The sequence below is a fragment of the Heterodontus francisci genome, chromosome 12 (assembly GCF_036365525.1).
Source record: "Heterodontus francisci isolate sHetFra1 chromosome 12, sHetFra1.hap1, whole genome shotgun sequence".
Taxonomy (NCBI): Eukaryota; Metazoa; Chordata; class Chondrichthyes; order Heterodontiformes; family Heterodontidae; genus Heterodontus; species Heterodontus francisci.
Genome location: NC_090382.1, coordinates 27,601,633 through 27,619,603, shown reverse-complemented (window position 1 = coordinate 27,619,603; position 17,971 = coordinate 27,601,633). Strand labels below are relative to the sequence as shown.

The 17,971-nt window shown below is 43.1% G+C and overlaps 1 protein-coding gene across 3 annotated transcripts in view; it reads left to right on the top strand.

Moving 5' to 3' along the window:
- LOC137375790 (regulator of G-protein signaling 14-like) overlaps positions 1-17,971 on the top strand; it is a 125,805-nt gene that overhangs the window by 19,647 nt on the left and 88,187 nt on the right. The window contains exon 2 of one of the 3 annotated variants that reach the window (XM_068043246.1): positions 8,859-8,880. In XM_068043246.1, the coding sequence (XP_067899347.1) occupies positions 8,859-8,880 (22 nt within the window). Of the gene's footprint in view, positions 1-8,857; positions 8,924-17,971 lie in introns of all 3 variants that reach the window. The other 2 variants (XM_068043245.1, XM_068043247.1) reach the window with 2 other exon arrangements.

Here is a 17,971-nt window from a genome sequence, read left to right as displayed (position 1 = left end):
TGTTCCGCCATTCAATTAAAGCATGGCTGATCTACACCTCAACTCCATTTCCTCCCCTTGGGTCCATGTCCCCTGATATCCTTTGTTAGTTCACAAAAATCCATCTCAGATTTGAAAGCTTCAATTGACCCAACATCCCTAACCTTTTAGGGGAGAGTCTCAGGATGAACCACATTGTTCACAACATTGGCGTCCCATTTGATCCAGAGATGCTGTTTCAAATCCCATATTCCCTCCATCACAAAGATTGTCTACTTACACCTCTGGTAATATTTTCTGTTTCTGCACTTGCTTCTGTCCACCCACTGCTAAATGCCTCATCCATAGTTTTGTTACCTCCAGACTCGGCTAATGCAGTGCTCATATCTGCCCATATCCTAGTTCATACCAATTCCCATTCACCCATCACCCCTGTGCTCGTTGACTTACATTGGCACCCTGTCCAACAATGCCTTAATTTTAAAATTCTTATCTTCATTTTCAAATACCTCCGTGCCCCACACCCCCTATCTTTGTAACCTCCTTCACCTTACAACTCTCTGAGAACTCTACATTCCTCCAACTCTTGTCTCTTGCACCCACTTCCTTCACCCCACCATTAGTAGCCATGCCTTCAGCCATCTAGGCACTAAGGTCTACACCACGGCCTCATAAATCAACCCTTAAAGACCTGGTATCATTCTAGTGAATCTGCGCTGCACCCCCAATATATGCGTCCTGAAGTGTGGTGCACAAAACCGAACACAGTCTGACAAAGGCTCTAAATAACTGAAGCATATCTTCCTCCCATTTGTATTCCAACCCCCAGGAAGGCCAGGAACACTGGCTCATTATAATTCTTTCCCTCCCTACCTTAGGATCACTGTGATCCACGGAAGTCACGACAGGGAAACAGGCCATTTGGCCCAACCAGTCGATGTTGGCATTTACACTCCACCCATGCAAATAATGCTCACTATATTTCCATATGCTATTCCCATATGTCTTCATCTGTTTATCCTTCATCCACCTTTCCAATCTAATTCCTGAATGTTGATATAGTTTCTGCCTCAACCATTAACCCTGGAAGTGAATTCCACAGTCTCTCAACTCTCTGTGTAAATTAGTTTCTCCTGCTCTCTGTTCTACATCTTTCACATTTACTCTTAGAGCTGTGCTCTCTCATTTTTGACCCTCAACTACTGAGAGCTGTTCACTTCTATTTACCTTGTCTCACTTCTTCAGAACTTTGAACACTCTTTTCACATCGCCCAATACTCATGGGGAATTAATCTAAAACCCTACAACTCACAGGCTTTTAAAATTAATAGAAAATTCTCGCACATGTATCACTAAAAAGCTTCTTGATTCTCAATTTGACAGTTCGAACAATGACGGCCGGAGTGGTGCTTTGTTGTTGCAACTTTTAGATTTATTGGCAATGATTCTTGAGGAATCGTTCCACAGGCACCAGTGGCTGTCTGGTGTGCTACTGATGCTTCTACGTGTAGAAGTCTTTGCACCAGTAACAGCTGTTTCAATATGGCCACAGGAAATATTTAATTTCATTTCACTACATACTTCAGAGCTCTGCCTTTCAAGTAGCTTCTGCACTCACTTACCTGTCTCGGCACCTGGACATCAGTTCATCGTTGATTCCACCTAACCTACATCAACTTTCTCAGACCTCTGACTCTAACTCTAGTTTCACTCATGTTGCCTCCTCACTAACCTTCATTTATTTCAGAGCATATCTCTCTTGATCTTGCATGTAACTATGCCTGTGTAGCTTAGTTTCCCTGTATCCATTGGTGTGCACATTTTGGCTGCCGCTCTGGACCTAAGCCCATCAATTTTATTTCCTCTGTTCACTCCATTTTTTCTTCTTTTCTCTTTGTCCCTTCTAGGCCCCTCTTTTCTATCATCATACCTCCTTTTGCTTCTCCACCTTCAAGTCCTCTGCCCTCACAAATCCCAATTTTTCAGCATTCCTTGTCTTTGCTACTCTCTTGCTGCTGTCCCAGACTTGACTCCCTCTTAAATAATCCTACAACTCTCCTCTGTGTCTCTTCTGGCATCCTCCAAAGGGCCCCTCAAGGCGCTCATCCTTATGAGCAGCAGCCCCAAATGCCCCATCCTACTCTCTTTCTGACCTTCCCATCCAGTGTGCCTGCTGGGGGCTAATCTTGCCATCCTCTTTCTTGTCCCACCCTGTGCCTATTCATTGGACTCTGCCTGTGGATCCTGCCCCTCTCTGCATCTCCCTCCAGAATATCCAGTCACTTGTAAACAAGGCCCTTGCCATCCATGAGCTTAATATGGACAATCACAATGACATCATCACTTTGTCGGAGACCTGGCTAAGAGGTGATAAGTGGCAGTGTAGCCCTTATCTCTAAGTCAAAACTTTATCTTTCTCTCTAATCCTCTGGTAAATTCTCTTCCAATGAACATCTCACCTTGTCCCACCCCTCATGCCTTTCATTTATAATTCTTGTTCTCTACTGCCTACAGCCATGTATCATGTGAGGTTTCTCAATTAGGTATCTTCACTGCTTTCCTCCCTCAACCTTTGCACTGATGATTTCTCATCCTCGGTGATTTCAATCTCCATCTCAATTCATCATGCTCTCTCTCCTCTGAGGTCACTGCCCCCCTATTTAACCTAAATTTCTTCCTCTACATAAATTCCTCTACCCTATTCATGGCCACCCCTTCAACATTGCCATCTTACATGGCCTTGCTACTCCTATTGTGTCTATCACAGATAAGGCCACCTCTGATCACGTCCTTGTGTTACTCTCCACCCACATCCCCCATCCTTCTCCCAATCCCACTTCCTTCTGTGTCCACTTCTGGAAAAAACTCTCCCTGAACTCACTAACCACTGCACTTGCAAATTCCCAACTGTCTAACCTTTGGTTCTCCATTCATCATGCCATTACTGTGGCTGTCAATCTGCTCAATCACCCCTCCCTTCCACCTTTGATGCCCTCATCCCCGTTAAAACCATTACTCTCACCCTAGTTGTTCTCACTGGTAAGGACCTCATATCTGTTTCTTTAAGTCCAAGGAATGCAGGTATGAAAGTCAATGGCAGACAACTGACTTAGCCATCTATCTCCAGATGTGTTTGGACCAAATAAAGCACTCCTTGGCCAAAATTGCTCATTTTCAAAGATCATCCTGGACTGTAAAGATAACCCCCCCACCTTCTCTTCCCTACCACAAACCATCTGTTTAAACCACTCTCCCAAGCCTCCTCTACCCTCACTCCTAATAACAAGTGCAAGGAGTTCATGGACTTTTTTTGTCACAGAGGTTGACATCATCCATTCAGCTGCCTCTGCTGCTTCTCTCCCTTCCCCTAAACCACCAGGTTAAACATCCCCTGATGTTCACCACAGTCCTAGCCCTGAACTCACATATTTTCTAGATTCTATCCTATAATCCATTGTGGACTCTCTGAGCTCATCTTGTCCATCAGACCTACTCTCTCAACCCTATTCCCACTAAACTGCTGACCACCCAAATTCCTTCCTGACCCACATTAGCTGTCATTGCTAATAGTTCCCTCTCCTCAGCTGCTGTCCCTGCCCCTTCAAATCTACCATCATCATCCCACTCTTCAAAAAACACACCCTTGTCTCCTCTGTCCTTGCAAACCACCACCCCATTTCCAACCTCCTTTTCCTCTCCAAAATCCTTCCTGGAATTCCAGATTTGATTCCCTCCAATCAACTTTCTGCCTCTGCCACAGTACTGAAACAGCCCTTATTAAAGTCACAAATGACATTCTGTGTGACTGTGACCATGGCAAACTATCACTCCTTGTCCTTCCTGACCTGTCTGCAGCCTTCAACACAGTTGACCACACCATCCTCCTCCAGCACCTCTCCTCCGTAATCTAGCTGCACTCACCTGGTTCATTCTTATCAACCCAATCATAGCCAGGAATCACCTGCAATAGCTTCTCTTTTCACTCCTCAACCTTTACCTCTGGAGATGTCCAAGGATCTATCTTAGCCCCCCCCCCATTTCTCATCTACATGCTCCGGCTCAGCGTCGTCATCTGAAAACATCAGGTTCCACACGTAAGCTGGCAATACCTAGCTTTAGTATGGCACCACCTCTTTCGACTGTCTCCGATTTGTGACACTTCTTGTCCAACATCCAGTACTGCATGGGAAGAAATTTCCTTAAGTCAATATTCTTCTTCTTTTGGGCCTCCTTATCTCGAGAGACAATGGATACGCGCCTGGAGGTGGTCAGTGGTTTGTGAAGCAGCGCCTGGAGTGGCTATAAAGGCCAATTCTGGAGTGACAGGCTCTTCCACAGGTGCTGCAGAGAAATTTGTTTGTTGGGGCTGTTGCACAGTTGGCTCTCCCCTTGCGCCTCTGTCTTTTTTCCTGCCAACTACTAAGTCTCTTCGACTCGCCACAATTTAGCCCTGTCTTTATGGCTGCCCGCCAGCTCTGGCGAATGCCAGTCAATATTGTCAATATTGGAAAGACCAAAGCCATTGTCTTTAGTCCTGGTTATCAGACTCTTTCTCTGGTCTAAAGCTTCTCGCCTTTACTTTGGGTATCGGTGAAACACAACAACTTGGATACTGTTCCACTAGATGTGGTAAATCCTTATTATACCACTAATCAGTAGTACACACTCATGATAATACCGGTTGTTTGGCAGCCCTGTGAGCCGGAGTCCATCTCGGTGGTCAATCCACTGAAGAATCTTCCGTGCATGACTTCCAGATGGCTGACCGTGCCACTCTAACCACTGCAGCAAAGATGCTTCTGTGGACTCTTTCTTTAGGCTTTTTTTACTATGGCCCTGTTTCATATAAGGTAAAACCTATCTTTAACTTCTTCAATTGATCTGCAATTACCTCAGTGTTCTTTTCAAAACAAGACAATTACCTCTTCAGGTGCTGGCCAACTTGGGCTTCATGTGGAAATTTCAAGGCCCAGTTCTTCAGATAACAAGACAGTTTCTCTGCTTCATTTTTTCCACCACCATTACCAATTGTTCTGCAGACTGGTACAGAATGATGTTTTTGTCAGCTCTTAATCAGCAAGGCCTGGATCTCTTCTTGGATGCTAGCACTTACGAGGAAAGATTGGACAGGCTAGGCTTGTATCAGTTCCGAAGAAGGGTCGCTGACCCGAAACGTTAACTCTGCTTCTCTTTCCACAGATGCTGCCAGACCTGCTGAGTGATTCCAGCATTTCTTGTTTTTGTTTCAGATTTCCAGCATCCGCAGTATTTTGCTTTTATTATATTGTATCCACTGGAATTTAGAAGAGTAAGAGGTGACTTGATTGAAACATATAAGATCCTGAGGGGTCTTGACAGGGTGGATATGGAAAGGATGTTTCCCCTTTTGGGAGAATCTTGAACTAGGGGTCACTGTTTAAAAATAAGGGGTCGCCCATTTAAGACAGCGATGAGGAGAAATCTTTTTCTCTCAGAGGGTTGTGAGTCTTTGGAATTCTCTTCCTCAAAATGCAGTGGAAGCAGAGTCTTTGAACATTTTTAAGGTAGAGGTAGAAAGGTCTTGATATGCAAAGGGGTGGAAGGTAATCGGGGGTAGGTGGAAATGTGGAGTAATCAGTTCAGCCATGAACGTATTGAATGGCGGAACAGGTTCGAGGGGTCGAGTGGCCTACTCCTGCTCCTAATTTGCATGTTTGTATAGGTAGGAAAGTAACTATTGCAGTTTAATTAATTTTGCAGTCCTTGCTAATTTTGGCAAGGCTCTGTCATGACCAAAGTTGACCATCCTGCCTTGCGCTTCAGGCCCACAATACAATTCATTAGATATCTTCGGTCTGGGTACTTCAATGCTCCTTGTTGCCACCATGAGACAGATTCCACACACACAGAATTCCACCAGAACTGGTCTACCTTCATTAATACAAAATAAAATAAAGGAACAGTTACGTAGTTAAAAGTGAATAACACGTTGGCTTCTACGGCCACAAACTTTGTTCCCTAACCACTGACTCCATCCCTCCACCTGGCACTGTCTGAAGCTGAGCCAGACCGTGCGCAACCTTGGTGTTGTGTTTGACTCCAAGATGAGCTTCCAACACGAAGATTGCTTCTTCCACCCTTGTAACATTGCCCGACTCTAACCTTGCCTCAGCTCATCTGCCGCCAAAACCCTCATCCGTACTTTTGTTACCTCTGGACTTGACTGCTGTCTTGGACAGCCTTCCTATGTCTACCATGCATAAAATTGTGCTCATCCAAAACTCTGTTGCCTGTATCTTAAATTGCTCTGTCTTGCTCATCCATCGCCCCTTTGCTTGCTGATCTACATTGGCTCCCAGTCTGGCAATGCCTCAATTTTAAAATTCTCATCTTTAGTTTCAAATCCCTCCATGGCCATGCCCCTCTCTAGCTCTGTAACCTTCTTCAGCCCTATGACCCTCTAAGATCTCTATATGCCCAATTCTGATCACTCCACTTTTGCTGGCTGTACTTTCAGCTGCTGTGACGCTAAAGCTCTGGAATTCCCACCCTAACTTGTTTGCCTCTCTACCTGTCTCCTTTAAGATGCTCTTTAAAACCTACCTCTTTTCCCAGGCCATCTGCCCTAATAATTCCTTATGTGATTAGGTGTCAAATTTTGATTGATCATGCTGCTGTGAATTGCCTTGTGAAGTTTTACTGTGCTAATGGTGCTATGTAAATGCAAGTTGTTGATGTTGTAATGATCTGACAATGAAACTCCAATTTTTCAAGTCTTTCTTTATACTTGTATTTGCTCATACCAGCCACCATCCTATTGTTATGTTGTAACCTTCTCTGCAGACGCAATATCTTTTCTATAGTCTGGAAATCTTACTACATTTTAAATAGTCTGACCATTAACTTTTGCTTTTATATTACATAGAATTAAATAGAACTTGCAGCACAGAAACAGGCCATTTGGCCCATCTGGTCCATGCCAATGTTTATGTTCCACACGAACCTCCTCCCATCCCTCTTCATCTAACCCTATCTGCATAATCTTCTATTTCTTTCTCCCTAATATTTTAATCTAGCTTCCCTTTAAATGTATCTTTGCTATTCACCTCAACTACCCCTGTGATAGCAGGTTCCTTATTCTAACCACTCTCTGGGTAAAGACATTTCTCCTGAATTCCCTGTTAAAATTATTAGTGACAATCATATTTGTAGCCCCTGGTTTTGGTTTCCTGCACAAGTGGAAATATCTTCTCTATGTCTGCCCTGCCAAATCCTTTCATAAGCTTAGAGACTTTTGTCAGGGCACCCCCTTAGTCTTCTCTTTTCTGGAGAAAAGAGCCCTTGTCTGTTTAATTTTTTCTTACAGACATATGCTTACACCGACGTATCTATCTCAAAATAAAACCTAGAATTCCATCAGCTTTTTGGTTTATAGCCTTATCAACCTGAGGCTGCCTTTAATGTCCTGTGAACCTGTACCTCCAAATCCCTCTGCTCTTTCACACCATCAACCTTACTTGTATTCTGTGCATAATTACTGCTGTACATTTTTACCAAAATTTATCACTTCAAACTTATTAATATTGAATTTTATCTGCAACTTTTAGCCCACTCTCCCATCTTATCAATATCCCTTTGGAGCTTCCTTTGCTCTTTAAAAAAATTACCTATATCTCATATTTTGGTGTCACCTGCAAATGTCAACACCACTCTCTCTTGGCCTATATCCAAATCATTGATTACCACAGCGTACAGAAGTGGTGGCAGAAGTAAATCTTGCGGGACACCACTACCCACTTGCATCGCTCTGAAAAACCTTCCTTAACTCCTACTCTCTGTTTTCTCCCTTATAATGGATTTTTATCCAGTTTGCTGTCCTCTACCTAATTTCATACAATTTAATCTTCTCCACTAATCTCCCATGTGTTACCTTGTCAAAGGCTTTCCTAAAGTCCATGTATACGCCATTGCATTTCCTCCATCTACCATGTCTGTTTCCTCCTCAAAGAATTCTACAAGGTTTATCAAGCACTGCTACTGCTACTCTCAATGAGATTAGTTTACACAGTGGCACAGTGGTTAGCACCGCAGCCTCACAGCTCCAGCGACCCGGGTTCAATTCTGGGTACTGCCTGTGTGGAGTTTGCAAGTTCTCCCTGTGTCTGCGTGGATTTCCTCCGGGTGCTCCGGTTTCCTCCCACATGCCAAAGACTTGCAGGTTGATAGGTAAATTGGCCATTATAAATTGCCCCTAGTATAGGTAGGTGGTAGGGAAATATAGGGACAGGTGGGGATGTGGTAGGAATATGGAATTAGTGTAGGATTAGTATAAATGGGTGGTTGATGGTCAGCACAGACTCGGTGGGCCGAAGGGCCTGTTTCAGTGCTGTATCTCTAAATAAAAAAAATAAATAAATAATAGAGACCAGAGGTGAAACCCTAGACCTTCCTGCTCTGTTCAGCTTGGTACCACATTCAGGCAGCAAGCCCACAGGGACCTGTCAGTTATTTTAAGAAATAGCAAGGAAAGTCAAACTTCCATTTATATAGTGCCTTTAATGTGGAAAGAAAAGTGATAGGCAATATTAGGGAGGTGGAATTATGTGAGCTTTCTGTACAAGAAAAGGAAATTGAGAAAAAGACCATCAGACCAGGGGGCACTCACCCTAACACCAATTATATTTACATGACTTGTGACAGTTAGTATTATATTACGACACCCAGGAAATTAGTGCTGATGTTTATAAGTAGTACTTAGGGATGGGGTAGCAGTTGTGAGTGAGTGAGTGTTGGTATTGCCAAATACTCACATAGACTTGAATATTGTGAAGTAAAACTGTGTTTTAATCTGCTTCAGCATTGTGAATGAAATCTCTCACTCTTTCTATGCTCTTTTCTAGGCTATGGCCATTTCAGACGGAGGTTAGTATACTTGGATGGAGACAAGCAATGGACGACACTTGTGGTAGGATTGAGAAAGTTGGGTGTCAGGTCATTGTGGGGTTAAGGGAGAAAGTCTGTTAGAAACAGGTCCAACTATACTGGTTTAGATGACATATTATACCCCATACAGGTGTCTGGATCTCTCTGACTGGATCATAAATCTCTTGTGCCAACTCCCAACTCCCATTGTGAGAAGCAAGTTTCCTGAAGTGTGGTCCTTTAGGTAGGATAAGAGAAGTCAGGAGATTTGTCTGCAGAATAGCTGATTTTTATTATTCCTTTCCCAGCACTCTTAACAATCTATTGATCTCAGCCTTGAAAATTTCAATTGGTCCACAGCATCCACAGTTTACTGGGAAATGAGCTGTAGGTTTCCATAACCCTTCCTGAAAATGTGCTTCCTGATTTCACTCCTAAATCCTTGCTCTTAATTCTTCCCAGCAAGGGGATGGCACTATGTTTGTGTTTCTTTGCACCACATTGGCCAGGACAGGGAAGCCTCTTAGAGATGTCATATAAGGTGTGCTTGGTTTAATGGAATCCACGATAGATCTTGCTATGTGATAACTGCAGTGCTGGAGTATCCAGTAGATGGAGCTGGGTTCCTATGAGTCCCACTCCAGAGGCTTCGATACGTAATCCAGGCTGACACTCCAGTGCAGCACTGAGTAAGTGTAGTCACTATTGTAATGCAGGAAATGTGGTAGCAAATTTTCCCACAGCAATATCCCACAAACAATATTGAGATGATAACTAGACAATCAGTTTTAGCAATGTTGAGGGATAAATAACAGCCAGGGCACATTCCCTTGCTCTTCTTTGAGTAGTGTACAGTGTTTTGGGATCGTTTACCTCCACCTGAGAGGTTGAACATTTCATTCAAAAGATGGCACCTCAGACAATGCAGATCTCCCTCAGCATTGCACTAGACTGTCAGCCTAGCTTTTGTGCTCAATCTTTAGAGTAGGACTTGAACCCACAGCCTTCTGAACAACAAGCAAGCGTGCTACTACTGAGCCACTGCAGGGTAGATTTTTGCCTTTCCTGCCTCTGCATTCTGGTAAAACGCAGGAAGGAAAGTCAGGCATGAGGAGAATTGTGGACCCTTTACAGAACCTCCTTTCTTAATGAGTGAGAGAGAGGGAGAGAGAAAAGAAGAAAGAGACCAAAAGAAGAAGAATGATAAAGTTCTAGAGACAGCAAGAAACTCAATGAAAAAATAAGCAGAAACTATGGAATTGACATTCTTGGGCAGTAGCACAAAACAAGTGTTAATGGATTAGCTCACCCTTTAAATGGGGTAGCACGTAAACAGGCTGGCAATGCATTGGTGCCTGTTTTAAGTTGCCACCCAAGACAATTTTCACTTGCAGAAACAAAGAAGTTACAGGAAGAAAAGGTCCAAAACTTGCCAGATTTCTTTCCCATTATTTTATCGGGTGGGTTGTGTTCCCAGTGTACTGTGCAGATTTTCCTGTGCGTGCTCCACGCAGATGATGCCTGATGCACAAGTGAGTCTTGGCAAATATCTACCCTTCACACTTAGTATATCACAGGCTTTAAACCAAATAAAATTTGCATCAGAGAATTAGTGTGTCATATGCAGTCATTTTCTTTCAGCTGCTTTTGCTACCATTATGCATTTAATTCAAGCACTATATGAGATTCATACAGAGTGAGTGCAGCAGGGAGGACAGGGCCTGAGCGCAGGAATTGTCCCTCAGGCTGTCATGTAGCCAGTCAGTCTAAATATATTAACCCTGCTCATAAGTCAGTGATGTGTGTCTGAAAAAATAAGAAATTTGATGTTGTAATGGGGGATGGGACAGAAATGTCCTCAGCAGCACTAGGTTAGTGAGGGGGGAAGGAAACCGGGAGTCCAGCACCTGATCGTTATCCAGTAATCCACCTGGGGGTGCAAGAACTCCAGGTCTGGAAGGAATCATGGTCAGCTGCGAGGCCCATCAAAGTGGAATAGCCCACTGGCACTCACCATAGAGGTTCCTACATAATGAGGTGAAACTGGAGTTCTTATAATGCAAGTGTGATTAGAGAACAGAGAAGATAGAATAAGGAGCAGTACAGAGGTAATTAAAATATAATTGTTTATTTTACCAATATAAAGTTAATGTCACAGAAGGAAAGCTGTCCTTGGCATTGAGGTAGTTTTATTACTGAAATGTCAGAAGCTTTTTTGAGTATTGCTGATAAAAGAGACATGCTGTCGAAGCTTTTCATCCTGCACTCATCAGGACAGACACAAGAATGCCAAATTTCAAAGGGAGCGCCAATTTATACTGCATAAAAAAAGGTGCTGATTGGTTGGCAAGTTAACTCTGATTGGTCGAGGATTATTTGTCTGCTGGAGTGTGTGAATTAAGCAAATGTATATATATTTTCAAATGGTCAGCCCTTGAAGCCTGAAATTCCCTGAATCTGTGAGCAATCTAAGGGTTAAATCATGATGCAAAGTAATTAGGTTTTGGATTCTTTGAAAAAGCCTTGTTCATGGTCAGTGTGCCCGAGAGTTTAGTAGTTTTGACTAAGGATCAGTTGGTGCTTTGATTTATGGAGTGCGATAGGGGAGGATGGCTGCATGTTATTTGGCTGATAAACCACAAAGGGTCAGGCACAAGTGAAATGGGTAGAAGATTACATTGTAGAGACCCACATTCAGCACCAGGTAAATGGGGCATAGAATACAATAGTATATGGTATGGAGTGGGGTTATTTTAGCTTAACCCATCCACCATGAAACTGGTGGAATCAAATCGGCCATCGCTTTACACTCGACCCAATTCTACTTTTCAATGCTCTGAATGATAAGCTGATCAGGACACAACAACACTTCAACTTTGACCTCTCTCCTCCCCCATAAGCTTCTGGAGTTTTCCTTCTCCCTGATCATCTCCTACCTCAAGATTGAAGGAGCCACAGCTCCACCTTCCCATAGCCCAGCTCCTCAGGATTACCACAATAGGGAAATGAGCAACAACAACACAGCTTTGCGGTTGAATCTGCGGGGCAGGGGGCACGGAATCTTCCTCAAAAGCCGCAAGGGAAAGCCAAGCAATTCCCTCTGTTATTCAATCCTCCCAATGACCTGGCAGCTCCTCTCGCACCTAAACCATCTAATATGGGATCAAATGAATGGTTACCCTGGCAAATATGATTATAGAATTTTTAGGTAATCAATGGAACACATTAACTGTGGGAGTGATGATATTTTAAAAATGCCTATCTTTGGGATGTGCCATCACTGGTAAGGCTGGCATTGTATTGCTCATCCCTAGTTGCTTATGATATAACTGGGTGTCTTGCTAGACCACTTCAAAGGATCAGTTAAGACTGACGTGGGACTGGAATCACATATAGGTCAAAACAAGTAAGAACAGTAGGTTTCCTTCTGTAAAGAACGTTAGTTAATGATAGTGTATTTTTATAAGTCACTTTTATTGATACCAGCTTTTTACTTCCAATTTATTGTTTCAAACTGAGTTCAAATTCTGAAACTGTCAGAGCGAGATTTGAACTCACATTCTGCTTGATTACTCACCCAGTAACAACCACGAGGCTAAAAGCCTCAGTATTTGGGCATTGGTAAGAGGATGGTGAAACTGCAGCAGGACTAGGCAATTGTGTTTGTCTAGAATTTCTGTGGTGATTCAAAGTCTTTTTAGGTGTGGCTCAGACACAGGTTTGAGAGGAAGTAGATTAGACAGTTTCAGTTGCTACACAACATTCATAGTACTGGTTTCAAAAAGAAACAAGCATTTTGAGTTGAATAAATGGGCCTTAGCCCCTGTCTACAGCAGTGCTATCTAATAGAAATTGCAGGCTAGCCACAGATGTTGTTATGACAACAGGCAGTAATTTTAGTGGAAAATGCCTTGCACAATACAGGTGAAACATCTCCCACCATTCAGCTTCAGAGTTTGACTTGGTGTAAATTATTATTAAGTGGGCTACGTTTCTCACAGAAGTAAAACACTTGCACACTGTTTGTCATCTTAACATTTTCCCTACAAATGCACAAAAAGGTTAAAGTTCACTTGCAGATGCTATGCAAATATGATTACTGAGATCACAGGCCCAACGATGATGTCCAATTCCAATTAACCACATGCGGCTAGTGGATAATATATTGGACAAGACTGGTCTAGGGAGAAGAAGCTCAATCAGGGTTCCTACCAAGAAGAAGGAGGGGGGGCTTTGGCAGGGGGAGGGAGTGGATAGTTGTGGTTACATTAGGTCAGTGAGAATTGCTAATTCATCCTTCCAGCTGCAAACATTTGGCAAGCTTGTACAAGTGACAACAAAAGTGTGTCAGCTTTCGTGTCCAAGTGACCAGTGCTCGAAGGAGGGTGAAAGATGAGCATTTACAGAGCATCATATCATAAAAGTGGTTCAATACAAAAATTAGTTTGAAGTGATTGCTGTTAGCTAACCATTTTGCATACAACAAAATCCCATATAAAGCACTGAAATTAATAACTAGTTAATTGGCTTTTGGTGGTGATGATTGAGAGAGGATTGTTGACCAGGACACTGGAAGTACTCTATTCTTTCAATGATAAGGCCGAGACGTCTTTAATGTCCTTCAGCATAGGCAGATGGGCCTCCAACTTAATGCCTCACCTAAAAAGACAGCACCTATGATATTGCAGTGCTTCCTCACTACTCCATTGGGAATGTCAGCCTACATTGTGTGCTCAAGGCTCTGGAGTGGGGCTTGAACCTATTACCAGGAGAAGAATGAAAGAATCTTTGAGCAAGGATACTGACTGGAGAGCAGTGAACAAGGTGGTGAGCTCTATCCCTTGAATTTGATTTCCTCTAACTAAATTGGGGAAGGACTGTGTAGCTGAAACATGCTCCAGTATTGCAGTAATAAATCTATTTAACAATCAGAAACAGCTGTGTTATTGGCCCTTAATACAAACATACCAAACACTGATTGGTAAACTAAATGAGGGATTCTTTATTGAACAACAGGATTCTAGGAGACCTCTCCAATACATATGCTACCTGCTGACTAACACTGCTCCAACTACTGTATCACGTTAACTTGCATCACTTCCTCTGATGATGTATACCAAACTATTTACATATTCAGTAGTATGCTAATCAGTATTAAAGCAATTAAAGACATATCACAACAGAAAACTGCTGTATTATTGTAATATTAACAGAACATTGCTGACCATCTAAAACACAATTTTGCACAAAGGGTTTTTACTGGAGCTTTTTCTTCGAGGCGGACAGGGATACTTTAACTGAATCAACCCTGGGGGAACGAGGTGGATTCTGATTAGATGTTCCATTTTAAACCTATCAACAAGTGCCTAATCTAAGTATTGCTTCCTGCTGTGTTGGGGTTGGGGGGTTGGTTAGATTAAAATAAACCCCTGGCTTCCAGTAGGTTGGGACTACTGAATATAACTACATTATGGGCAATTAGACTTAGTGTTCTGTTTTGTACCCCAAGCATGAACAAACTAGATTTCTGTGTGTGTAGGCTTCATTCAGAAGGCTGCCTAGATCTGTCTTAGTTTCACTTTTGGAACACACCTCCTCAGGGTTGACTGACAGCATAGTCAGCAGTCTTACAAACACAGCACAGAGCAATCAATCACTGAACAATCAAATACAACACATTTTCCCCCTTATAGAACATAGAACATAGAACAGTACAGCACAGTACAGGCCCTTCGGCCCACGATGTTGTGCCGAACCTTTAACCTACTCTAAGATCTAAGTAACTACCTACCCTTCATTCTACTATCATCCATGTACCTATCCAAGAGTCGCTTAAATGCCCCGAATGTATCTGCTTCTACTACCACCGCTGGCAGCGTATTCCACGCACCCACCACTCTCTGTGTAAAGAACCTACCTCTGACATCTCCCTGAAACCTTCCTCCAATCACCCTAAAATTATGCCCCCTGGTGATAGCCCTTTCCACCCTGGGAAAAAGTCTCTGACTATCCACTCTATCTATGCCTCTCATCATCTTGTCCCCCTCTATCAAGTCACCTCTCATCCTTCTTCGCTCCAATGAGAAAAGCCCTAGCTCCCTCAATCTTCCTTTATAGGAGATGCCCTCCAGTCCAGGCAGCATCCTGGTAAATCTCCTCTGCACCCTCTCTAAAGCTTCCACATCCTTCCTATAATGAGGCGACCAGAACTGAACACAATATTCCAAGTGTGGTCGAACCAGGGCCTTATAGAGCTGCAGCATAACCTCACAGCTCTTAAACTCAATTCCCCTGTTAATGAAAGCCAACACACCATACGCCTTCTTAACAACCCTATCAACTTGGGTGGCAACTTTGAGCGATCTATGGACATGGACCCCAGGATCCCTCTGTTCCTCCACACTACCAAGAATCCTGTCTTTATTCCACATTCAAATTCGACCTTCCAAAATGAATCACTTCACACTTTTCCAGGTTGAACTTCATCTGCCACTTCTCAGCCCAGCTCTGCATCCTGTCAATGTCCCGTTGCAACCTATAACAGCCTTCCACACTGTCCACAACTCCAGCAACCTTCGTGTCATCAGCAAACTTGTTAACCCAGCCTTCCACATCCTCATCCAAGTCATTTATAAAAATCACAAAGAGCAGAGGCCCCAGAACAGATCCTTGTGGAACACTAAAATAAAAGCAAAATACTGCGGATGCTGGAAATCTGAAATAAAAACAAGAAATGCTGGACCCACTCAGCAGGTCTGGCAGCATCTGTGGAAAGAGAAGCAGAGTTAACGTTTCGGGTCAGTGACCCTTCATCGGAACTGTGGAACACCACTGGTCACCGAGCTCCATGCTGAAAACTTTCCATCTACTACCACCCTCTGACTTCTATGGGCCAGCCAATTTTGTATCCAGACAGCCAGCTTTCCCTGAATCCCATGCCTCCTTACTTTCTGAATGAGCCTACCATGGGGAACCTTATCAAACGCCTTGCTAAAATCCATATACACCACATCCACTGCTCTTCCTTCATCAATGTGTTTTGTCACATCTTCAAAGAATTCAATAAGGCTTGTGAGGCATGACCTCACAAGATTAAGGAGCTTATTTTGAATTAAACCTCCATAAGTATCAAACAGGTATATATTGAGTCTTTTGTTCCTTTAAGTACACAAAGAACCTTTGAGATATGGCGGTTGCCTATGACAGTGCTGAGATCAACAAAAACATGGTTGTGGGTCAGCACAATCATCTTGATGAGGTAGGTGATCAACGTCACAATCATTAATCAGAAAAGGAAATGTACCCTCGTAGTCGTGATTGTTGAAATCTCCAGGTCTGCTCGCAATCAAGCGTCTCATGTTCCACTTGGTGTTGTCATCCCAGAGATAAGCATTGGTACTGAGCATCCGCTTGATCTGCTTAGGTTGCAACATAGATGACACAAGCTTGTGCTTGCAATTTGGACATTTAATGCGAATCCAATCTCTTACTGCAAATTGTGGCTTTCTTATGTGTGTTCGCTATCGGCGTATGCTTTTATTATGCCTTGTCACTTCCCCATTTCTTCTGCTTTTGCTCTGACATTCTTGTTGCATGGCAGTGATAGCTGATGAATGGTCAGTGATGTGCAAATGTTGCTGGTGTCTTGCTGGTCAGAGAGTGTGGGGTGGATAGATATGTGCGAAGTAGGGTATGAATGGATTGTTCAAATGTTTTCCCCTCTGACATGCTAGCTTTCAAACTGTCCTTGATCACCCTGTTGAAATGTTCAATGGCACCATTTGATTGCAGGTTGTATTGCAATGTCAGATGGTGGTGAATTCTGTAGCTTGCTGGGAACTCCGTGAGCTGACTGTAAACAAACAGAAGTCCTTTGTCAGTAGTGATAGTTTCCGGCAAACCCCACTTTGTAAACAAATTGTCCAGAATTTGTTGTAGCGATTTCCGGCCACTTGCTATGTCGATCGTGAACAACATGCAAAAACATTGATTGTTCAGGGCTCATGCACTTCTCCCAAAATATCTACTTGGAGTTGTGGCCATGGTTTTGTTGGCCATGGGATCGGTTGTCGAGGTGAGGGACACGGTTCAGCAGATTTTTCACTGAGTGGTACATTTGAACTCTTCTATGCAGCAATCTATTGCTGGCCACCAGACTGCTTCATGTGATTGTTGTTTCATCTTAACAAGACCTGAATGACCTTCATAGGTAAAATGCAACACCCATGAAATGCAGCACTTTCAGGATAACCGCTTGAGTTCCACTTGTGATGCATTTGTCATCAAACAATGCGAGCTCATTGCGTACTCGATAGTATTGGGCCAATTCTTCCTCTATTTCATGAGGCCAGTCAGTTTTTAGATTCTGGCTTACTTTCTTCAGTATGCTGTCTGCTGCTGACTCTCCCTTTATCTCCTTTTGTGTCACAAGATTCATAGTTGCATGCAAAATCACTACAACTACATAGTCTTCGATGTTGCAAGACACTTTCTTATTATTAACACTGTCTGCAATAGTAGTGCAGCTAAGCATGTCAGCTACTTGGTTGCGTGAACCTGCGAGATACTCAACCTCAAAGTTGTACTGATGAAGATGATCAGACCATTGGTTGATGCGTTGAGGTTGATGACCAGATCCTGATGTGTCTAACAATGTAGTCCGTGCTTTGTGATCGGTGCAGAGGGTGAACTTCCTACTATAGAGATAAACGTTCCAATGTTCACAAGCCTAGATGCAGGCTAGTGCTTCTCTCTCTCCAGTGAAGTATTTGCATTCAGTTTCTGACAATGGGTATGACACGTACACGATCGGTCGTTCGCTTTCTCCAATGTACTGTGAGAGTACAACTTCTATCAAATTTCCTGATGCATCTGTTGTGATATACATTTTCACATGTGGATTGAAATGCGTGAGGACCGGAGGAGATGTTATTTTCGCATTTAACATGTCAAACGCTATCTGCTGTGCGATTGTCCATTCCCATTCTGTATCTTTGCACAGTAGTTTTCGAACAGGCTCCGGGATCTCTGCCTACTGTGGCACAAATCTGTGATAAAAATTGGTAGTGCTAAGGAACGATGCCAACTCTTT